Source organism: Siphateles boraxobius, unplaced genomic scaffold (assembly GCF_051911475.1).
Source record: "Siphateles boraxobius isolate OS27281-9 unplaced genomic scaffold, OSU_SipBor_1 30, whole genome shotgun sequence".
Lineage (NCBI taxonomy): Eukaryota > Metazoa > Chordata > Actinopteri > Cypriniformes > Leuciscidae > Siphateles > Siphateles boraxobius.
In genome coordinates, this window is record NW_027508920.1 from 2,879,654 (window position 1) to 2,901,743 (window position 22,090).

The 22,090-nt window shown below is 36.8% G+C and overlaps 1 protein-coding gene across 13 annotated transcripts in view; it reads right to left on the reverse strand.

The window, feature by feature from the left end:
* The window catches only part of def8 (differentially expressed in FDCP 8 homolog), a 194,001-nt gene that overhangs the window by 138,798 nt on the left and 33,113 nt on the right, over window positions 1–22,090 (reverse strand). Inside the window, exon 1 of one of the 13 annotated variants that reach the window (XM_077248145.1) lies at window positions 17,420–17,533. The exons of 11 other annotated variants lie outside the window; for them this stretch is intronic. In XM_077248145.1, the coding sequence (XP_077104260.1) occupies window positions 17,420–17,444 (25 nt within the window). In that variant the 5' untranslated portion in view covers window positions 17,445–17,533. Of the gene's footprint in view, window positions 1–17,419; window positions 17,535–22,090 lie in introns of those variants that run through there. One more of the 13 variants, XM_077248144.1, reaches the window with a different exon arrangement.

A 22,090-nucleotide genomic window follows, 5' to 3' on the forward strand; every position in this document is an offset into this window, starting at 1 on the left:
TTTGTTTTGTTTCATTGTGTACCAGATGTTTTGTAAAACAATGTTCTTGAGGGATGACACAGCTGATATAATATGTTGTTCATATAATATATAAATATATAGCTGATATAATATGTATAACTATACCTGTATATCAGAAGTCTGAGGAGCAAAAGTCATATATGACACACTATACAGAAATATTATCTAGCTTAGTTAGCTTTAGTCATATGTGTATAACTATGTTGTTGAAATGTATAACATTTTCTGAGGTAAAATGAAAATAATACTTACTATACATGTGTTAGATGCTCTGTAAAACAATGTTCTTAAGGGATGACACTTCTGATATAGCAAGTCTGAGGAAGAGCCATTGGCTCAAAAATCTCTGCAAATAAAATCTTTCAACAGGAACTTTGCTATTTTGTGTGGGAATCACTCTCAGCACGCATTCTAGTAGGTTTGCAATGTGCATGTTTTTGTAATTATTCCCACAATAAATGTAATAACAAATTGATAAGTGATATAAAAAATATATATTTTTTGAAGAACAGCTTGAATATGAAATGATAACTTTTCATTACAAACATTTTGCAAGAAAACAACCGCACGGGGTAATGTTTTACCTACTTATGCATCTATGGGTTAATGTGGTAACATCTTGTAGCTTTTTAACTAGCACCATTGGATTCCTTGACACTTACAGTGTGGGTTTAGCAGTAAAAAATCAACATTCCAGTTTATTCAGAAGTCGAGATATTACCATTTTAAATTTTATAGCGGCCATTTTTTAAACTTCAATATGGCTGCCATATAGACATCTGAGAAAATGCAAACATTGATTTTCTGACTCCTTATACAATAACCTTTCCAAGAATGTATAGTTTAGCAAATCCCCACAAAATTCCCACAAAGGTTAAAATCAGAATATAACGAACCGGACTATTAAGAAAATATACAGAATCCTATGGAACCCTTATATTTGGTGGGGATTTAAATGTGCAAATTCAGCCTGGACTGGATACAACTAATCCTTCCAAAAAGAAAAACTCAAATACTAAAATGGTTCAAAGAATGATTAAAGAACTGGGTCTGATGGATATATGGAGAGAACTACACCCAAGGGAGAAACAATTTACATTTTATTCTGCAAGCCATTCTATATACTCAAGAACTGATTATCTATTTATGTATAACTCAGATAGACATAAAATTAGAAATTGTAATATTGGTACTAGGGATGTATCAGATCACTCAGGGGTATACCTTACTCTACATTTTAGATAATCAACAGAAAGATACACTTTGGAGACTTAATAGAAGTATCTTGAATGATACAGCGATACAGACGCAGATTGAGAATGAATTTGAAATGTATCTCCAATGCAATGATAATGGGGAAGTACCCTGTGGGATGCCGCAAAGGCTGTAATTCGAGGCAGAATTATTGCTCTAACGCTTTTCGTAAAAAAGAGAAGCAAAAAGGATTATTAGCTTTACAGGAGGAAATGAAAAACTTGGAGATCAAACACAGCAAACAGAAAGATCCACAGATACTGATTCGGTTAAGAAAAGTTAAACAAGACCTAAATGGGATATATAATGAGGAAATAGAGAGACAGATTAAATTTGCTAAACAAAGGTATTGTAATGATGAGGCAGGAATGAAGCGGAGGGAGAATCCAATTGCAAGCACTACTTTAATGAAACTAACAGGTAATCCAGGGTGAACAACAGTACATGGAACTCAGAACATGGAACTTAGGACAGGAACAAGGAACAGCAAACAACTACAACGACCGACAAACCACAACTGAAAGACAGAGGTATAAATACACAAGCAGACAAGCTAAACAAGATAACAAGGGGGCGTGGTTAATCCGAGACACCTGGGGAGACTATTAAATAAGACAAGGAACACCTGTGGACAATGAGCAAACAATTAACAAAATGACAAGACACATGGCGGTATCACATGACAAACAGGGAATCATGTGACAGACACGACAAAACCAAAGCCCGTCTACGGAAAGCCTGGCCACTCCGTATTAAGCCCTATTGTACCGAATTTTGGTTGTAGTTCCACCAGTGTTCCACTGGGGGGCGATCGTCCGAGTGCAAAATGAATGGGAGTCTATGGGGCTAGACGGCTAAATTTGTCTCTTTCACCCGATTACCGTTGAGAAATCTCAGATTTGAATGTAGGTTTTGCGAGTTCAACATGGGTAATAGGTCGAAAGTTGAATGAACGAGTACTAATGTCCTTTTGATTTCTTACAGGTTGAGTTGTTCTTGCCCATAACACGCTAGCATTCTGCTAATGGACGGTGAAGTGAAGGACTGATTACGACCAGACATACCGCCTGATGGCATCGTGGCATCCGAAGCGGGACCAGAATGTTAAGGCGGACTTAACTCTTCTAGCACGTGTATTTACCAGCGTCAGCTGTATTGTCGATGCCTCGAGAGAAAATAAAGTGCAGATCGCGAAAGCCCCAAAGTGACTGAAGGATTGCCGTAAAGCAGTTCTCTGGTCGTACGATGTGTATGACGTCATTGACATTTTAAAAGAATTTTTTTTTTAATAAGTATTTTTATTAGGATTTTAAATTTTACAAAAGAGTGAAAGAAAACAAAATACATTTAGATGTATACAACTCAATGAATGATAATATCAGCAGAAACAACAATATGAATAATTATTAATATCATCCACCATTAATAACGATAATATGTAAATAAAAAAGAAAAGAAAATAATATAATAAAAAAAATAAAAATAATAAAAAGGGATAAACTAAAAAGAGCACATAAGAATTCACATAAGAGCAACCAGGGCATATGCAGTTTCAGAGCACTAGCAAAAATTCAGCAGAGGGCAGAGCAGACGTTACTGATCAGAGTCAGTGTTAAACTGGGTAAGATGATCCAGAAATGGTTGCCATATATTATAAAATTTATCAAGGTTACTCATAATTCCGTACCGCACTCTCTCCATGTGGAGTATTCCAGTTAGGTGAGTCAACCAGGTCTTGAACTGAGGAACAGTATCTGATTTCCAGAGTCTTAGAATGATGCTCTTAGCAATAATCATTCCATAAATAATAGTGCTTTGTACATTGACATTATGGTCTGATAAAGAAACAGAATATCCAAACAATGCAATCTCTGGATCAGGGTTAAACACAAAACCATACATGTCAGAGAACCACTTAAAGATGTTACACCAAAACTCGTAAAGCTTAGGGCATGTCCAAAAGAGATGGGTAAGAGAGCCCTCTGCAGATTTACACCGGTCACATGTAGGAGAAATGGTGGGAAAAATTCTATGTAATTTAGATTTTGAATAGTGCAATCTATGCATCACCTTAAATTGAATTAACTGATGTCTGGAGTTAATTGAACAAGAACGAACCTTGCTAAGGCTCTCCTCCCACACTTCAGCTCCGATCTGTGTACCCAATTCCTCCTCCCAAGCATTTTTTAAAGAATGTGTAGAATAACTCATTTCTTCAGAAAGCACAGTAACAAAATTTGAAATCAAATTTTTGGAACCAGGTGATCCCAACAACAGTCTATAAATCTTCCTTTCCTCTGGCATAGATTCAAAGTTAGGCACTGCATGGCGTACATAATTTCTAATCTGTAAATGTCGAAAAAAGTGTGTTGTGGGTAGAGAAAACTTCTCTTTTAATTTAGAAAAAGAAGCAAAATGTTTGTTAATGTATAAGTCCTCCAAGGGGTCCTCCAACCTCCACATATTGAATGTTGCATCTGAGAGAGAAGGGGGAATGCGTGATTTCGGTATACTGGGGCAAAAATAGCAGTGTCAGGTAATCTGCATACTTTCTTAATTTGTCGCAATATTTTCAAACAGTTTGAGACAATAAAATTATCCACCTTAATAGATGTAGGCAATACGGGAGTTGAAAAGAGAAGTGCTGGAAGCGAACTATTTTTAACGACATTTTTTTCAATGGCAACCCAGGGGGGAGTGTCAATAGAAATTTCTGTTTTATAATCCTCCTGCCAATAAACAAGTGCCCTCGCATTCGCTGCCCAATAATAATGCAAGAAGCAAGGTAACCCTAGCCCACCCTTACCCCTTGGTTTCTGTAAATGTATTTTTGTTATTCTGTGAGCTTTAAAACCCCAGATAAAAGGCAGGATAATTGAATCTAATGTTTTGAAAAAAGACTTTGTCAAAAAAATAGGAATGTTTTGAAATAGATACAAGAATCTAGGCAGAGAGACCATTTTAACAGCGTTTATACGGCCTATCACAGAGAGAGGAAGAGTTCTCCATTTGCTAATGTCTATCTTTAAATCCTCCAATTTCTGAAGAAAATTCAACTTAAAAATTAATTTAGGGTTTTTGGGCAAAACAACTCCAAGATACTTAAGTCTGTCTGTAATTTTGAAAGGGAGATTTTGCAGGATTCCAGTATCAAGATCACCACATAAAGACATGAATTCACTCTTCTGCCAATTAATTGTATATCCAGAGACTGTACAAAAAGATTCCATAAGATCTAACAGCAAAGGGACTGACTGCTCAGGATTTGACAGAAAGAGAACAACATCATCCGCGTATAAGGAGATGTGATGATCTACATTTCCCAGTCTTACAGGCTCAATAGATGGATGGTTTCTAATACTAATCGCAAGGGGTTCGATCGCAATTGCAAAAAGCAAAGGGCTGAGGGGACATCCTTGACGTGTCCCTCGATGTAATAAAAATGACTTTGACTTTTCTTGATTCGTGAGTACGGAAGAGGTTGGGTGAGCATATAATGTTGTAATCCATGACACAAAACGACTACCAAACCCACATTCCTCCATAATTCTGACCATATAAGGCCATTCCACCTGATCAAAAGCCTTTTCTGCGTCTAAGCACAGAACAGCCACTTTAGAGCCTTTTTTATATTTATGGTACATTATGTTCATTAATCTTCTAACATTAAAAAATGAAAATCTATTAGGAACAAAACCAGTTTGATCCATATGTATAATGGATGAGATGTATTTATTTAACCTATTAGCTAATACTTTTGTAAAAATTTTAATGTCAGAGTTAAGTAATGCAATAGGCCGATAAGATGAAGGCTCAGTCTCATCCCTACCCTCTTTTAATATTAGTGAAATATTAGCATCATATAACGTGTCAGGGAATTTTTGAGTTTCAAGAGAATGAGTGAACATCCTCAGTAAAAGGGGAGCCAGTTTTCCAGAATATTTTTTATATAATTCAATGCCGAAACCGTCTGGCCCCGCCACTTTGCCGTTAGGAAAAGATCTTATAGAATCAACAATCTCTGGGATAGTAATTTCAGAGTTTAAAGCCTCACAGGCAGCGTCACTCAATTTAGGAAGATTCAAATGTCCTAGCCAATTAGAAATATCCCCTTTCGCTCTTGATGTATATAATTGTTCATAATATTCCCTAAAGCGATCATTTATACTTTTAGGATCCACAAGCATGTCCCCTGCTTTTTATTTTATTTTGTGTATGGCTTTATTTGCTTGTAAACCCCTCAGCTGTCGCGCCAGCAATTTATGGGGCTTATCCCCTAACTCAAAATATTTTTGCCTTATCCTCAACAATTGATCCCATACCTGTCCTGATAAAATAGTATTGTATTCATACTTTAATGTAAGAATATTCTGCAAGGTAGAGGGGCTAGAGGAAATTCTATAGGTGGGTTCCAATTGAGATAATTCCTCTTCTATTTCTGCAAGGCGTCTACGTTTGGCTCGTCTGGCCGAAGACTCAAAAGAGATTATATGACCCCTAATCACAGCCTTAAAAGATTCGAGAGTCAATGACTTCAGAATTATCATTAATATCTTGAAAATCTGAGATTTTTTCAGAGATAAATTGGCAAAACGATTCATCAGAAAGTAGAGAAGGATGAAAACGCCAGCAATATGGTTTAGTCTTATGGCCAAGGTCAAGAACCACTGAAGTCGGAGAATGATCAGAGATTAAGATGTTGTCATAGTCTGAGGAGATAACGTTTAATATAAATTTTGAGTCGAGTAAAAAATAATCTATTCTAGAAAAAGACTTGTGTCTTTGTGAAAAAAAAGAATAGTCTCTACCTGTGGGGTGTATCCGTCTCCATATATCAACTAGATTCATAGAGGACATAAGGTTATTTAAAACTATGGAGGCAGAAGGTAACTGACTTATTTGGGCTGACCTGTCCAAAACATTATCAAGCACACAGTTAAAATCACCACCTAAAATAACAAGCAAATCAGCAGAATCAGACAGTAAATAAAATATTTTAGCAAAGAAAGTAGGGTCATCAAAGTTAGGCCCATATACATTAAGAAGTGTAACATGAAATGAATAAATGTAACCAGTTACCAAAATATATCGACCGTTTTGATCACTCAAAGTAGAAACATGTCTAAAAGGAACTGTCTAACGGATTAAAATTGCAACTCCTCTTGCCTTGCTAGAGAACGTGGACTGAAATATATGGCTAACCCAGCTGCATTTAAGCATCTTCTCTCTCGTAGGCGTAATATGGGTCTCCTGTAAGTACATCACATCAGCGGACAGAGATTTCAAATGCGAGAATACTTAAGCTCGCTTGATCACATGACCCAGGCCACGCACGTTCCAGCTGGTAAAAGTGATGCCGCTGCCCTTTAAAGGTAAACTAGGACTCATACAAAAGTTGAAAATAAACAATGTACAAGCCTGGCGCCCTTTTAAAACAATTAATGGTAAAACTAAAAAAAATAAAAAACCACAACTTGCGGAAAAAGAACATTACCCCCCCACCCCCGTCCCACTTCCCCAAACAAAGTGAGAACACGCATCCCAAAGACTCACTGAGGGGTTGCTGGACCATCGGAACAGCGGAACTACAGCTAGAAAGCCCTAACTCCCTCTCCAATCACTTGAACAAGTTATGAACAAAGGAAACGGTCATATAACTTTACATGTCCCAGTCTGAGTAACGGTAACGTTAGCTGTTGAATAAAAGTCACATACCGAGCTGTTAAGCCAGCATACATGTAGGCAATAAATGCTTTTCAAGACAGCGTCTCGATGAAGGCCTCTGCTTCCTCGGCCGAGGAAAACACCTTGTCAGTGGCACCATGAGTGACGCGCAGTCTTGACGGATAAATGAAGCCGCTTCTCACACTGGTTTTTCGGAGATGCTTCCTGACATCATTGAAGGCCTGCCGCTGATTCATTATTTCAGCTGGGAGATCGGGAAAGATGTGTATCGGTCTGCCCTTGTAGCGCAGAGGAAACTGTTGACGAGCCAGCTGAAGTATTTCTTCCTTAATTTGAAAGTGATGAATACGGGCTATCATCACACGCGGTCGCGCGTCCTCTCCAGAAAACTGTCTCCCGAGACGATGTGCTCGATCTACTTCCAACGGTTTCGAGAAGTTGCTAACGCGCAGCAAATCTGGAATAAACTTCGTCAGAAATTCCGAGCCTACGATTTTAATGTTTTGTCGCCTGGAGCGAGCCTCTAGATCGATCACTTTCTCGCAGAGTGATTTGTTCTCTGACTGTACTTTTGAGCACTTCTGCTCGACGAGGGAGAGGCGGCGGTCATAATCGGCAGTAGCATTCTCCACCTCCTTAATTCTATCCCCGAGGCACACTAAAGATGCTTGAGTGGACGCCAAAGATGCTTCCAGAAGATCAAATCGATCAGTCATCGTTTTCTTCATATTCTTTATTGCCAGAAGTATACTGGTAGATTCCGCGTCAGCTTCGCCACTCGACCTCGGGGATGCCACGGCCTGTGCTGCCATCTCCGACTGTGATTGAGCAGGGGATTCATTCAATGCTTTATCCAACTTCTTCCCCCTTTCAGCTTTTGGCTTAGTCATTATACAGCTCTTCAATAAAGACACATATAAAGTAAATCCGGTAGAAAAAAAACCAGAGAAATTTAAACAATGACCGAATAATTGGAAATATGGAGAGGAGCTCAGCAGAACACGTCTACTCCATGCGGTACTCCATAGCGCCCCCCCTTTTAAAAGAATTTTTAAAGCAAATAAGTGACTCTAAAAAATCTAACACCCAGTAATCTGTAATTTCTTTGCATCTCCTTTCGAAAACAACATTCAAATTACTACACAAAAAATTATATCCTGAGAAAAGTGGATTTTTAGGGGTATATCTCCATAGACCCATTCATTCTGCACTCGTCCTGTGAGCGCCCTCATATGGAACCAGAGTGGAACTGCAACCAGTTCACAACCCGGAAGTTTACTGCGAGTGAAACTTCTCCCCACATTAGACATTCTCTGACAAAACCCACACCAGGGTCCGAAATTAACACCCGCCAAGCACCAAATGCGGGTAGATTTTCCGTTTGGCGAGTAAATCTCAAAAGGCTATCCGCCCCCCTGGCGGGTGAATGTTAATACCAAAATAGTAATGTAATAAAATGTTTATTACAATTGCATTTTGTAATGTTATAAAATATCTAGCATGATGGCTACGGACATGACGGAGTTATTGTGTTTGCGGGATGGGAATTGAAAGTGACATGGCGCACCTGAAGAACGAGCAGAGAGAGAGAGAGAGACAGCGAGAGAGAGAGAGAGAGAGAGAGAGAGAGAGAGAGAGAGAGAGAGAGAGCCCTGGTCGCGCACCCGCACTCTTTCTCTTCGAAACCAGGCGAAAGTATAAACAAGGCTTCACCGTCTCCTAATCGCTGTCTTGCTCTCTCTCCCTGGCACATATTCATCAAAATAAATCGACACGATGGTAAAGGTCGGAAGATCATAGTTTCATGTGGAGCATTCGGATATTATTTTTCCTGAATTACCGCTGGGTGTGAACTGTGAATTGTGCTAAAATACCTTATCTTCTCTGAAGCGTTCCGCACATTCAGCTGACATAAACCACACTTTAAATAAACGAAAAAACCTATCCAGTGATTAAATGATTTCTGTGTTGACACAAATCTTGAGGGATGTCCTAGCTGCCGGGATAATCACACAACGCGTACACATCCCATAATGACACGTCCAATTCGCGAACTAATGACTCACTCCTTTGAACCGATTCATTTTAATGAAGGGTTAAAAACAACTGATATTTCCAGTCCTTCAGTTACTGATCAGTCAGAGTAAATGGAGTAAAAAAATAGGCAGAGTAAAACAAAATATTTTTTTGAAATAATTATAATATATTATTATTGCATACTTTTTATTAAATATACAATTAATACATTTCATTTGTACAGAACTATTTTTATAGGCACCACCACAAAAATATTATTTTAATGTGTGTAAATTGTGTAATATGTGTGTGTAAATAAAAGTAAGAATGGAAAATAATAGACCAGAAATATAATGCCAAAAATGTTTAAATATAGCCTATATAAATTAATGTATATGTGACACAAAAAGGCTGTTTATTATTTTGGCCGGTAAAAAATATGCTTGGCTGGTGGATTTTTTCATCTACCAGTCCCAGTGGCAGGTGAGCCAAAAAGTTAATTTCGGACCCTGACCCACACCATGACAGGTATAATGAAACAGGCCCTAAAGCAATGAAAATTCTATCCTGGAGGATAAAGAAACAACAGGCAAAAAATACAATTTATAAAATTAGAAACACTAAAACCCAAAAGGTATGTAACAGATTGAAAGATATTCAAAAATCTTTTGAATCATACTACAAGGAAGGATCTATATACTCAACCAAATAGGGCCGATACTCCAACTATAAAAAGATTTTTGGATTCTTTAGATCTTCAATCAATAGGGAAACAACAGAATAAAATACTGCGGGCTGAAATAACAATAGAAGAATTAAATTGTGCCATATCAAAGCTGAAATTAAACTAGGCACCAGGCACAGATGGTTATCCGTCTGAATGGTACAAAATATTTAGATCCCAAGTAACACCTATATTGCTTAACTGCTTTAATCATATAATAAGAATAGGTGAAACTCCTCGGTCATGGAGAGAAGCGGTAATTTCATTTATTCCAAAGGAAGGGAAAGATAAGAAGGAATGCAGTTCATATAGACCGATATCAGTCCTAAATGTAGACTATAAATTATTTGCTTCAATCTTATCTAAGAGATTAGAGGTTAGTATCCCTGAGTCAATGGATCTCCATCAAACTGGCTTTATACAAAACAGGCAAACACAGGATAATATAAGGAGAGTATTGCAAGTAATGAGTCATGTTGTAACAGAAAATATAAGCGTGATGTTGATGAGTCTAGATGCTGAGAAAGCATTCAACTCTGTTGGATGGGATTACTTGTATCAAGTATTGGCAAGATTCGGATTTAATGTAATAAAAAATAATTTTATTCAATGCATTAAAGCATTATATTCCTCACCAGTAGCTAGGATAAAAATTAATGGTCACTTGTCTGAAACAATCCATTTGGAAAGAGGAACACATCAGGGCTGCCCCTTAAGTCCGGCTCTGTTTGCCCTGTTCATTGAGCCTTTGGCCCAAGCAATAAGGGAGGATTCAGAGATAAAGGGGATCTTGATCAGTGGAGATAAACGTAAGATCTGTATGTATGCAGATGATGTCCTATTGTTTCTGACTAATATAAAGTCGAGTATTCCTAAATTGATGACCCTTTTAAAAACATATAATTTATATTCTGGGTATAAAATAAATATACAAAAAACTCAAACCCTTATTTATAATTTTAGACCCAATCTGCATATAAGAAGACAATATGATTTCAATTGAAATCTCGGGCAAATAAAATATTTGGGTATAACTCTAACAAAAGATATTTCGAAACTCTTTGAAAGTGATTATGGTCCTATTAATAAGGAGGTAAAATCTGATATTTCTAAATGGACCCTGCTACCATTAGATATTAGTAATCGAATAGAAATAATTAAAATGAACATGCTACCACGGATACTTTATCTTTTTCGATCACTGCCTCTGGAAGTATTGCAAAAACAATTTAATGAGTGGGATGGTATGATTTCAAGGTTTGTCTGGAATGGTAGAAAACCTAGAATAAAGTTTAAAACTTTGCAGCTGACAAAAGAAAAGGGAGGGAGAGCTCTACCATGTCTTCAGGACTATTATTATGCTGCTCAATTGAAACCCTTAGTAAATTGGTGTATACCAAGCTATGAATCAAGATGGAAAACCCTAGAAGTTTCACAGATAGATACACCTATACAGTCGATACTTGGAAGTGAAAGCTGAAAGGAGCTATAACAGATTGAGTACTTGGACTGTATTTTCATTGAGGGTATGGTTCAGAGTATTGAAGAAATTGCAATTAGAGGATCAAATTGGAGTTTTAAGTTGGATAGCATTTGACCCAGGTTTTGAGCCGGTTAGGGTAGATGAGAGATTTAAACAATGGGTTTCGAGAGGTATCACATCTTACTGTTCAGTCATCTCTAATGGGAAATTACAGAGTTATCAGGCACTTTCAAATGTATTTGGACAAGAAAAGCATGATTTTTATAGATATTTGCAGGTCAGAGATTATTTTAACAAACAAATTAAAAGCACATTGACGGAAGATCATAATTTAATTACAATATTCTCAAATGCGTACACAAAAAAAGCTGGTTTCTAGATTGTATGATCCTGGAGGGAATTCGGATGGAAGAATTTAGTAAGAGTATTTATAACTCCCAAATTAACAGCACTTCATACACGCTCACAGAGCCGTGGCCTTTGCTGGAGGCAATTTGAAACCCCGATGGCTAATCATTATCATATTTTCTGGGCATGCCCAAAAATAAAATTCTTTTGGCAAGAAGTAGTGGCAGAGATTGGGAAAATTATGGGAGTAGAGGTTGATTTTTCGTTCATTACTACATATTTAGGTAAAATTCCAGGAAATGTTTTAGACAAGGATAAATATTTATTAAAAATATTGTTAGCAAGCAGTAGGAAAGCAATAACCCGTAAATGGTTGGAGGTTGACCTTCCAACTAAGGATCAATGGCTAGAGATCGTAAATGAAATATACAGTATGGAGAGGCTTACATTTATATTAAAGTGGTGGTTTACTGCTTTCTTTCTTTGCATGATTGTGTTTATGGGGTGCAATATATGTCTTCGTGTGTTTTTTTTTTTTTAAAAGCCTTATTTTTAATAAATTTCACCTTTATTGTAAGCCGCTTTCACCTCTGTCATTTGAACGACCGGTTGACTTCCCAATTCTATGAAACGACTCCCTCAGAAACAGGCAATGAGCTCAGATTGGTTAGTTGGGCCGGTGTGTTGTAATTGGTTAAACTGCGTAGTGCACGTTGTCCGGAAACTTCACGCCCATTACCTTTACGGGCAAAAGTTGCATGTGCTCCGGTCAAATGTAAATAATGGTGTCAATACTCCCATATCAGTTTGAGCCAGAATCAGACCCAGAAAGCGGCAATGAAGACAGTCAAGCAGAACCTCCCCACGGCTCTTACAAAACGTTTCTGAATGGTACATTTTTTTATTATTATTATTCTATTCTATTATTTTCTATTCTACTATTATTATATAAGAATTTCGATACGCTGTTACTTGAAAATGCTACTGCTGCTTGTTAGCTTTAGAGATACGTTTTTTTCCTGATTAAACATTTAATATAACTGAATAAATGACAGAGTAATACCGTTTTTTAAAAGTTATTGTTTTATCGATATAATGAACAACCGTTTATCTATTCACAAAACTTAGTTTACTCAGTGTATCGTTTTCTTTAGGTGTACATGTTTGTCTTATACACACAAAATAGCATCGAACTAACTGGCTACTATAAACACAGCGTTGGCATTGGTTTATGTTCTTAATCAAATAGAAAAATTACGTATAAAGTATACATGGAAAATACATTTACAAAATTAGTACATAATTACAAATTCAAGTCCAAAATGTTCAACATGACATCATGACTTTGCGTGAACATACACGCCACTTTCAAGTCAAGTGGCGTGTTATCTATACGCATTTTGTACGCGTTTGTCATAGACACGCGAAATAGCATAACTATGTGGCTACTAAAGCCAGTGCTGGCATTTGTTTACGTCCTTGATAAAAACTAAAACATTACGTCTGAAATTATACATGCAAATACATTTAAAATGATTAAGTCTTACAGGTTGTGGCCCAACAACTGCTGCCTCTGGTTTGGAACTGCTTCATGCTTTAGTAACAGTTTCTTGTTGAATCGGGCATTGAATTCGTGGAGATTCTGGAAGCTGTCTCGACGTAAAATGCGCAGCACAGAGAGCTAAATTACGATTGTAATTTTCAGGAACATAATCAAACATAAATTTTAGCCATTGTTGACGAACTACAGCGGCCGTAGGAAGCCTGAAAACAGAAGACCTGACAGTTGGGTGAAAATAACACATTTTCGATGGCATGGCTACAGCTCTCCACTATAACTCTTCCTCTTCGACAAAGCCGCAGAAATATGGCCATGCCCCCTTTTTTGCATATTCCGGAGGGAGGGTTGATGTAAATTTATGGGTTAGTTACGTATAAAGCCCGGGAAGTATCTCGTTGTAGTCCCATTCGAGACGTTTTTGTTGGCATTAAACTTCCTGATTTTTAAAAGACAACTTTGCAGATACTCTTCATGCACCAACAGCAACATTACACACTATTTAAAATATAAAAAGTGAAATCGCAATCAACCACCCCTTTAAGGCTCAAATTTGACAAATGTAACAAGTTTTGGGAAAAATGGATTATGTATGTAAACCATTGAGGAAAGTGTGATATTGTATCAAGATGTTGGAATTATTTTGTGATACTGTCTGATATTGTAGCATCCATGATAACTTTGTGTTCTTTGTTCCAATAAAAAAAAGTTGAAAAAAAGAATAATAAAAAAAAAGAAGTCCAACTTGCATCTCATTACCTTGTGTTATTTCCCATTCCACTGCCACAGACGCATCCTTTATGAACAGCCGCTTAGGATTAGCGAAGGACTACGGTCCCTCATTGAGCGCGTCACAGAACAGCGGTTAATCGCCTCAGCACCTTCACACGCGTGAAGGTCCATATACAGGCATTTCCCTAAAAAGCCACAGGCCAGATTTTCCGCCAAAGTAAAGAGCTTATTAATTACGAAAACGATTATTTATTTTTGCTAATTATTATTTTATTTCAGTTAGTTTTTCAGTAACTGTTGTTAGTTTCATTTAGTTTTAGTTTTTCATTTATTATGAATTTTAATTTTCTTTCAGTTTACGAAAATGTTTTTTGACCAATAGTTTTAGTCTTAGTTTAAGTTTTCGTTTACGAAAACAAACTTGCGGAGAGCGCACGCTATTCAAACGCAAATGATCTGAGGCAATACATGCAAACGTGCCAACGGCCACATCAACTCGATAAAACACACCAAGTTTAATCAGATCAATGTACTATGTCGTCTTGCGAGGCTGTGAGGAATATTCCTGGGAAATTTACCTCAGAAGTGCTGGTTTAGTTCCATTTTGAGGAGCAATGGATCCAGCCAAGGTAAGTGCTTTGTTCTAATTGCGATATGGAATAGTGTCTGTAAACCACAAAAGACTGTTTAAATATGAATCGCGTGTCTGTGTGTGAATGAATGAACGGCATAGATGCGCACTGTTGTTTACAATGTTACAGACGAAATATGAAAGACAACATTTTTTTGACTAGTTTTGAATAGTGTAACGAGGTTAAAGGTTCAGGGAAGGAGGCGGCGGGAACCGGCAGACATTTAAAGATTTTAATAATCAAATAAAACAAATATAAAAACAAAAAGAACCACCAGCAGCCCCTCGCGGACGACTGGTGGCTACCAAAATAAAAAACAAAAGGAACCGCCAGCAGCCCCTCACGGACGACTGCTGGCTACCGAAAATAAAAACCAAACACAAATAAAACACAGGCCTGCCTCTCTCGATCTCCCCTATCGTCGCTCCACCTTTTATATTTCCGCTCCTCCGTGAGAGATACGAGACCGGTGTGTCGCGCAGGTGTCGCTCATCACTAATCACACCGCCGGGCCATTAATGAGCCATTAATGCGAATCAAACAACAAAAGGCAGAGAAAATCACTCACAGCTCTTGATAAGCATTAATCTATCTATGATAAACTATGCAGTGTTATTTTACATTTGATTACTAAATTAGTAAATTAAAAAATTTACTAAATTTGGCTAATCGTATCCTATCTCATGTATATAAAACAAAAAAGCATGCACACTGCTGCATAACAATTAGATATTTGTTTTGTTTTGTTAAAGCATTGCTTTTTCTTTTGCTATAGATACTTTACATTTCAAAATATAAAGCAAATGTTAATTATTACCCGAATGTTTAAAAAAAAAAACACACCAAAAAGAACTGATAAGAATACCGTTAAAGTACCGGATCGATAAGCAGTATGACAAGAGTAGTAATACCGTTAAAACCTTAACGATACCCATCCCTAGTAATGATGCAGTAAATAAAATGTTTGCGGTCACCGTTGAAAGTCATATGGGTTTGGGCACCATAATACATCTAAAAAATGCAAAAATGCATGTTTTAGGTGGACAGATCAATACAGTACACAGAACATGTAGGATGTTGGAAAATAACAATGTCTTTTCTGTTAACCAAATGCTTTTTAATATTCGCTATTACTTCAATGCAAGTGAAGAAGCGCGCCGTTATTTGTTGCTTGGTGACGTGTGTTCAAGTAAGCCAGAAATGCGCAGATTCTGCGCAATACGCTGTATTTAATATATCAGGAGTACTCACAAGTTCCGCGCAGATTTGGCTTACACGAACTTCCCCAGCAAAGTGAGTAAACAGAAATTAGAAACACGCCAAATTGGCTCGTGATTTGACAGCGTTACCTGCCAAAGTTCATTTTTACCCTTATTTGGCGGGTTGGAGGGTGTTAATATCAATCCCTGAATGTTGTACTCCTGTTTGTCATTGTGCACGAAACTTCACGCCAATAAATCATCAGAAATATTGCTGACTTGTGCGCATCTCAAGCGCCCTCTTTTGTTCGTCCTAATGCCTGTTAGTTGTCCGTGGATTTGCCTATATTTGGCGAAAATGGAAACGTCTTTAGACGTGGAAAATCGATTTTACAATCGATTCAATGAACACTTATGTCTCAAAAATCGAACAGGATTTTTTCACAAAAGTGTTCAGCCCTAAAACGTAACCGGTCTCTGATTTGTAGGTTGCACTGACACCTAGGGATGGATGTACGGTTTGAAGACCCAGTCAGTGACGTCACAATATGCAAAATTGTTTAAATTCATACCTACGTAATCATCATGTCCAAAATTGTACTTTTTTTTTTTTTTTTACATTGAATCTTGAAAAAAAAATATAGACCGACCTTTTTTTTTTTTTTTTTTTGCTGTTACTGCAAACCAAAATATTTGGATGGCCTTAGCTTCAGTGGGCAACCAGTCTTGGGCTACAGGGTGATATGACTGCTGACAATAAAGTGTGGTCTGCTAGCATCTGCCTCAAAATACAATAAAATACAATATATACAGTAACTGTCTAAAGCTTGGAAACATTACAATTCTCTTATGCTCACCAAAGCCACATTTATTTAATAAAAAATACAGTAAAAACAAAAATATTGCTATATATTATTACAAATTAAAATAACTGTTTTCTATTTTAAAATATAACTTATTCCTTTGATGGCAAAGCTGAATTTTCAGTATCATTACTCCAGTCTTCAGTATCACATGATCCTTCAGAAATAATTCTAATAAACTGATTTTGTGCTCAAGAAACATTTATTATTACTATTAACAATGTTGAAAACAGATGTGCGGCTTAACATTTTTGTGGAAATGGTGATACTTTTTCAGGATTCTTTGATTAATAGAAAGTTCAATGAACATCATTTATTAAATTTATTTATTGCATTTATTGAAGCATTAAAGTATTCATTTCTCTCTTTTTTAATCTTAACAAAAATGTTTGAATGGCATCATTGTTTCCACAAAAAATGTTAAGCAGCAAAAACTGTTTTCATCATAGATAATAGTAAAACATGTTTTTTGAGCACAAAATCAGCATATTAGAACATTACAGAAAGATCATGTGACATTGAAGACTGGTGTAAAGATGCTGAAAATTCAGCTTTGTCATCACAGGAATAAATGTAGAAAAATGTATTATGTATTAAAATAGAAAATCATTTTAAATTGTAATAATAATTTACAATATTACTATTTTCTACTGTATTTCCGGTTGAATAAATGCAGCTTGGTGAGCATAAGAGACGATAAAAAAATTAAATGTTCGTTCAACTTTTGACAGGTACTGTAAACAGAAAGCAAACAAAACCAATAATAATAATAACACCAGGTGCTTTAAATAATAGAATATATCATGTTTATAATACACTGTATCAGTTTGTCAGCACAGCCTTTCAGATTATAAAAAAAAAAACATACTGCTGAGTAGAGGAATGTTCCACTGTTTTGACTTACCTGCATAGATGTCACAGCACAGCATTTTGCCACATACACCTGTTTAGAGACGTTACTGAGAATTTCAAATGTGCCAACTCAAGAGGGAGACTGAGTCTTTGTGTCTTTCTGTAAATTTGCATATTTAGTGCTTGATCTAGGAAGTGACACAACAGTAACCACTTCTGTCTTCTGGTTGCAATTCACTGTTCCCTCTCACAGTTTCACATCCCTTTACAATTGATTGTCTCAAATGCATTGTGTTTAAGTGACCTGGCAAACATCCATTTTGTTATTCTTTTACATTTTCGGAATAAAATATGATAACCATATATACAGTGCCTTGCAGAAGTATTCATATCCCTTTTTTTTCTTCACATTTTGTTATGTTGCAGACTAAACTGCTTTAAAGTGTCATGAAACCCTCCTGTTTTAGCCCGGTCAGTCACACCTCAGCTTTGAAAAAGACTAAAAAATAAATAAAGCTGTGGAAAAGTGGGAGTGTAGAGGGTGAGAGGAGGGGAGAAAACTGCCAATAAAACAGACCTGCAACACACTCATTATTCAGGCAAATTAATATTAAAATATAAGCAGAGAAAAAAAAACAACAGAGTTGGGGGAATAAAGAATAAAGTTACTTTTACTTTTTTTGTAGGGTTGCAAAATTCCGGGAATTTACAAGGCTGGAAATTTTCCATGGGAATATATGGGAATTCATTTGAATAAACTGGGAATTTGCAGAATTGCAGGTTAGCCTATAACAGGGAACTTAAATGTAGTTGACTAAAAAATCTTGCAGCATAATCTTGGTAAAAACAACCAGATTTAATTATTATTATTATTATTAGACTTTATTGTCCACCTTGGTGGAAATTTGTCTTCGACTTCTCCAAACATATATGCATCAGTGACACAACAGTTAAAATGACAAAATACACACAGTTTAAAAGTATGACACTACCACCGTCAACATACAACAACAGAAAATGGAAAGCAGCGCAGCCGATTAGAAGTTATATAAAACACAAATACGCTTTCAGTTTAAATTAAGTAATGCAATTTCAGTTGGATTTCTATCCTGCTCATTCTACAATCCCATGCACACAGCACACTACTTACTGCAGTGCTATTGAGGCCACACTACGTGCATGCACGGTGCATTCCTCCATAACATGCACATTTGATCAAAATACAGAAAAAAACACAGCAATATTGTGAAATATTATTAGTTTTCTATTTTAATACACTTTAAAATATCAGCCATTGAATCAGCCATGAATTTTCATCAGCCATTATTACATCCGTCAGTCTAATATCCGGATTTATTATCAATGTTGAAAACTTATGCTTAATATTTTAGTAATTACCTGTGATACTTTTTTCAGGATTCTTTGATGGGTCACATTTTAGATTAGGGTCCAATTCTCATTATTAATTAACTATTAACTAAGACTTTTGCCTCAATAAACTCCTAATTACTAATATCTGCAGACTAATAACAGCGGACCTGACCTTACGTACACTCTCCTTGGTGTTCCTCTGCTCTTTCGCCAGCAACCAATTGTCCTGATGGCAGACATTGAAAGCACGTTTCATCAGGTACGTGTTGACCCTAATGATGTAGATTTCAACCGAATATGCATATTCAATTCAATTCAATTCACGTTTATTTGTATAGCACTTTTCACAATACATATAATTTCAAAGCAGCTTTACAGAAAGTGCATAAGTCCATATTACAATTTAGAGTGTTCTGTTATCAGGTAACTGTCTAAGTTATGTATTTCATAAATGTAAAATCACAGTTAAAAATATATTACAATTTAACAATGTAGAACAATGTAGTAACAATTTAAATAATGTAGTAATTTAATGCAGATACAATGAGCTCACTAAAGTATTGAATACTTGTTTGTTAACAAATGATTAACATATCAGCTCAGAGACAGGATTGTGTCAAGAGACAGACCTGGGGAAGACAAAAAAATGTCTACAGCATTGAAGGTTCACAGAAGAATGTAGCCTCCATAATCTGCAATGGAAAAAGTTTAGGACAACCAGGACTCTTTCTAGAGCTGGCTTTCTGGCCAAACTGAGCAAATTGATGGAGAAGGGCCTTGGTTAGAATGGTGACCAAGAAGCAGTTGCAAAGCTGCCAACTCTCACGCATTGCCGTGAGACTCACGCAATTGACCCTTTTCACACGCTCTCACGCCACACATCCATTTTGTCACGCAGAGAAAAATTGCGGACAAAGAGGACACTGACACTGACAGACAAGACAGAGAAGGTTACTTTTGATATGAAACAAATTCACAGCTGTCAGCTTCTGTCAATATTTTTACGAGATTCACACAACAAATTAAGTTTTGGTTTGAAATGTGACAGATCGCTGTAGCGCGTCAGTTCAAACGGCACGTGATACAGTAGCCTACAATCCCCCCCCCCCCCCCCCCCCGTCAACAAATCTCACTCGTACCCCATCCCCCCACCCCCACTTTATGATATATCACCAAATTTGATCCAGATGCAGCTCACATGTGGGGTATCTTCACAAAATATATATATTTTGTTTTTAATCAGCAGTTTCTTATGAAGGTAAATTAGTAGCAAAACTCGAGAGGACGTAGATGTGAATTTGAGAACTTGTACAATAAATATTCGTACTTGTACGCGAACATTTACACTCACAGCTCCGATGTGAAAACCTGTAAAATAAAAATGTGAACTTGAACGCTGAGATTTGCACTTGCAGACAATAGTCACAAACCTTTATTCTGAATTTGAAGCTGCAGACAAGCAGTCACAAATGTGTAAAATGCCATTCACAAAAGATACAATGACAGACACTAACTTGTAATACAAATTTTCACTTCTTCCAACATTCAAATTCGCAGTACAGCCTCAAATTGGCACTTGGGACTTCTCAAATCTGTCACTGCAAGTTCAAATTTCGCGCCTTGACTTTTGCTACTCTTTTCGCGATATATTAGGTGCAAAACTAACTTGTGCACTTGCAACTCAGTGGCGGCTTGAGAGGAAGGGGTGCGGGAGTGGGGGTGTTCAAAGGAGCCGTTTTATTGGTTGGTGCCTAGCCAATGAAATGGGACTTCTGTTATGTGTGAAGATGTCACAAAGCCCGTTTGTGATGGGCCGTTATTAAAAGTAATAAATGATATTATCAAACTAAATTAACAACACCATACTAATTAAGCATAGCCTTGTAGGCTACAGAAAAGCCAATGAGCCCAGAATATGACGAAGGAAAGCAAATATGTGTTAAGTGCAAATAAACCTGCTGCCTGCAGTTTTATTAATAATAACAAATTGTGTGTGTTTTTTTTTTTTTTATAACTGTTGGTCCATTAAGCCGCATGAAGCGTTTTCTTGGTTTTCTATGGGAGGTGTTGTAAACTTCTTCCTTCTTCAGTGTAGAAAAACTCAGAAGCGAAAACCAGGAGACTTATTTAAGCAGGATTCTTTATTTGATGTAGTCTAATCTAGTCTTTGCATTGTAGTTTATATACATTTCAAGGGGGAGGGATTACATTGTGATGAACAAAGCATGTAAATGAGCTGAGACATGAGAACAGGAAAGGCATAGACTTCTCGTACTGAGATGAGACAAATGGTCTCAGTAATAAAATAACAGGTGATCAAACTTGCTCAGCATGACTCTTCACCCGGTAAACAACGAGAACAGGAAAAGCCTAGCCTTCTCGTACTGAGATGGGACAGTCAGGAATATCCCGCTGGGAACCCCTACCGTTTGCAAGAGATTTCCTGGTCTCATCATTTCTAAACTTTCTCAATATAATATACTATTGTATTGGAAATCTAAATTAAACATTTAAATAAATTTGTAATCCTACAGAGGGAAATGCTTAACGTACAATTAAATGCTGCAAATTACTTTCTATGCTTTATTAGAAGGCATGGTGTTTCCTGAGTTTGACCTTTTCAAACCACTGTCTTTAATGCATTGTGCTCATATTCTGTGTTGATCTGCTTTTCTGTAAATAGCCTGCATTATTAGTATGGTGTTGTTTACTGAGTTTGATAATATCATTTATTTCTTTTAATATCAGTCTAATGCATCAAGCCATGTTAGCATTTCAGATCTTTATTTTTTTAATGCAACATTAAATATACTAAAGATTTGTACATGCATAGCCTATACACCTCACAACAACACCTTTAGCATTTCAGATCATATTCAGATCGTCTCCGAGAAGCGGGTTTCGTGATATCATCACATATAACAGAAGTCCCATTTTATTGGCTAGGCGCCAACCAATAAAACGGCTCCTTTGAACACCCCAACTCCCGCCCCCCTTCGTCTCTCGCCGCCACTGCAAGTGCAAGTTGCAAGTGCACAAGTTAGTTTTGAATCTAAAAAATCACGAAAAGAGTAGCAAAAGTCAAGGCGCGAAATTTGAAATTGCAGTGACAGATTTGAGAAGTTGCAAGTGCCTACTTGAGGTTTTAGGCCTACTGCGAGTGTGAATGTAAGAATACGTGCAAATATATGTTAGGCTACAAGTTAGTGTCTGTCATTGTATTTTTGTGAATGGCATTTTACAAATTTTTGACTGCTTGTCTGCAGCTTCAAATTCAGAATACAGGTTTGTGACTATTGTCTGCGAGTGCAAATCTTAGCATTCAAGTTCAGATTTTTATGTTACAAGTTTT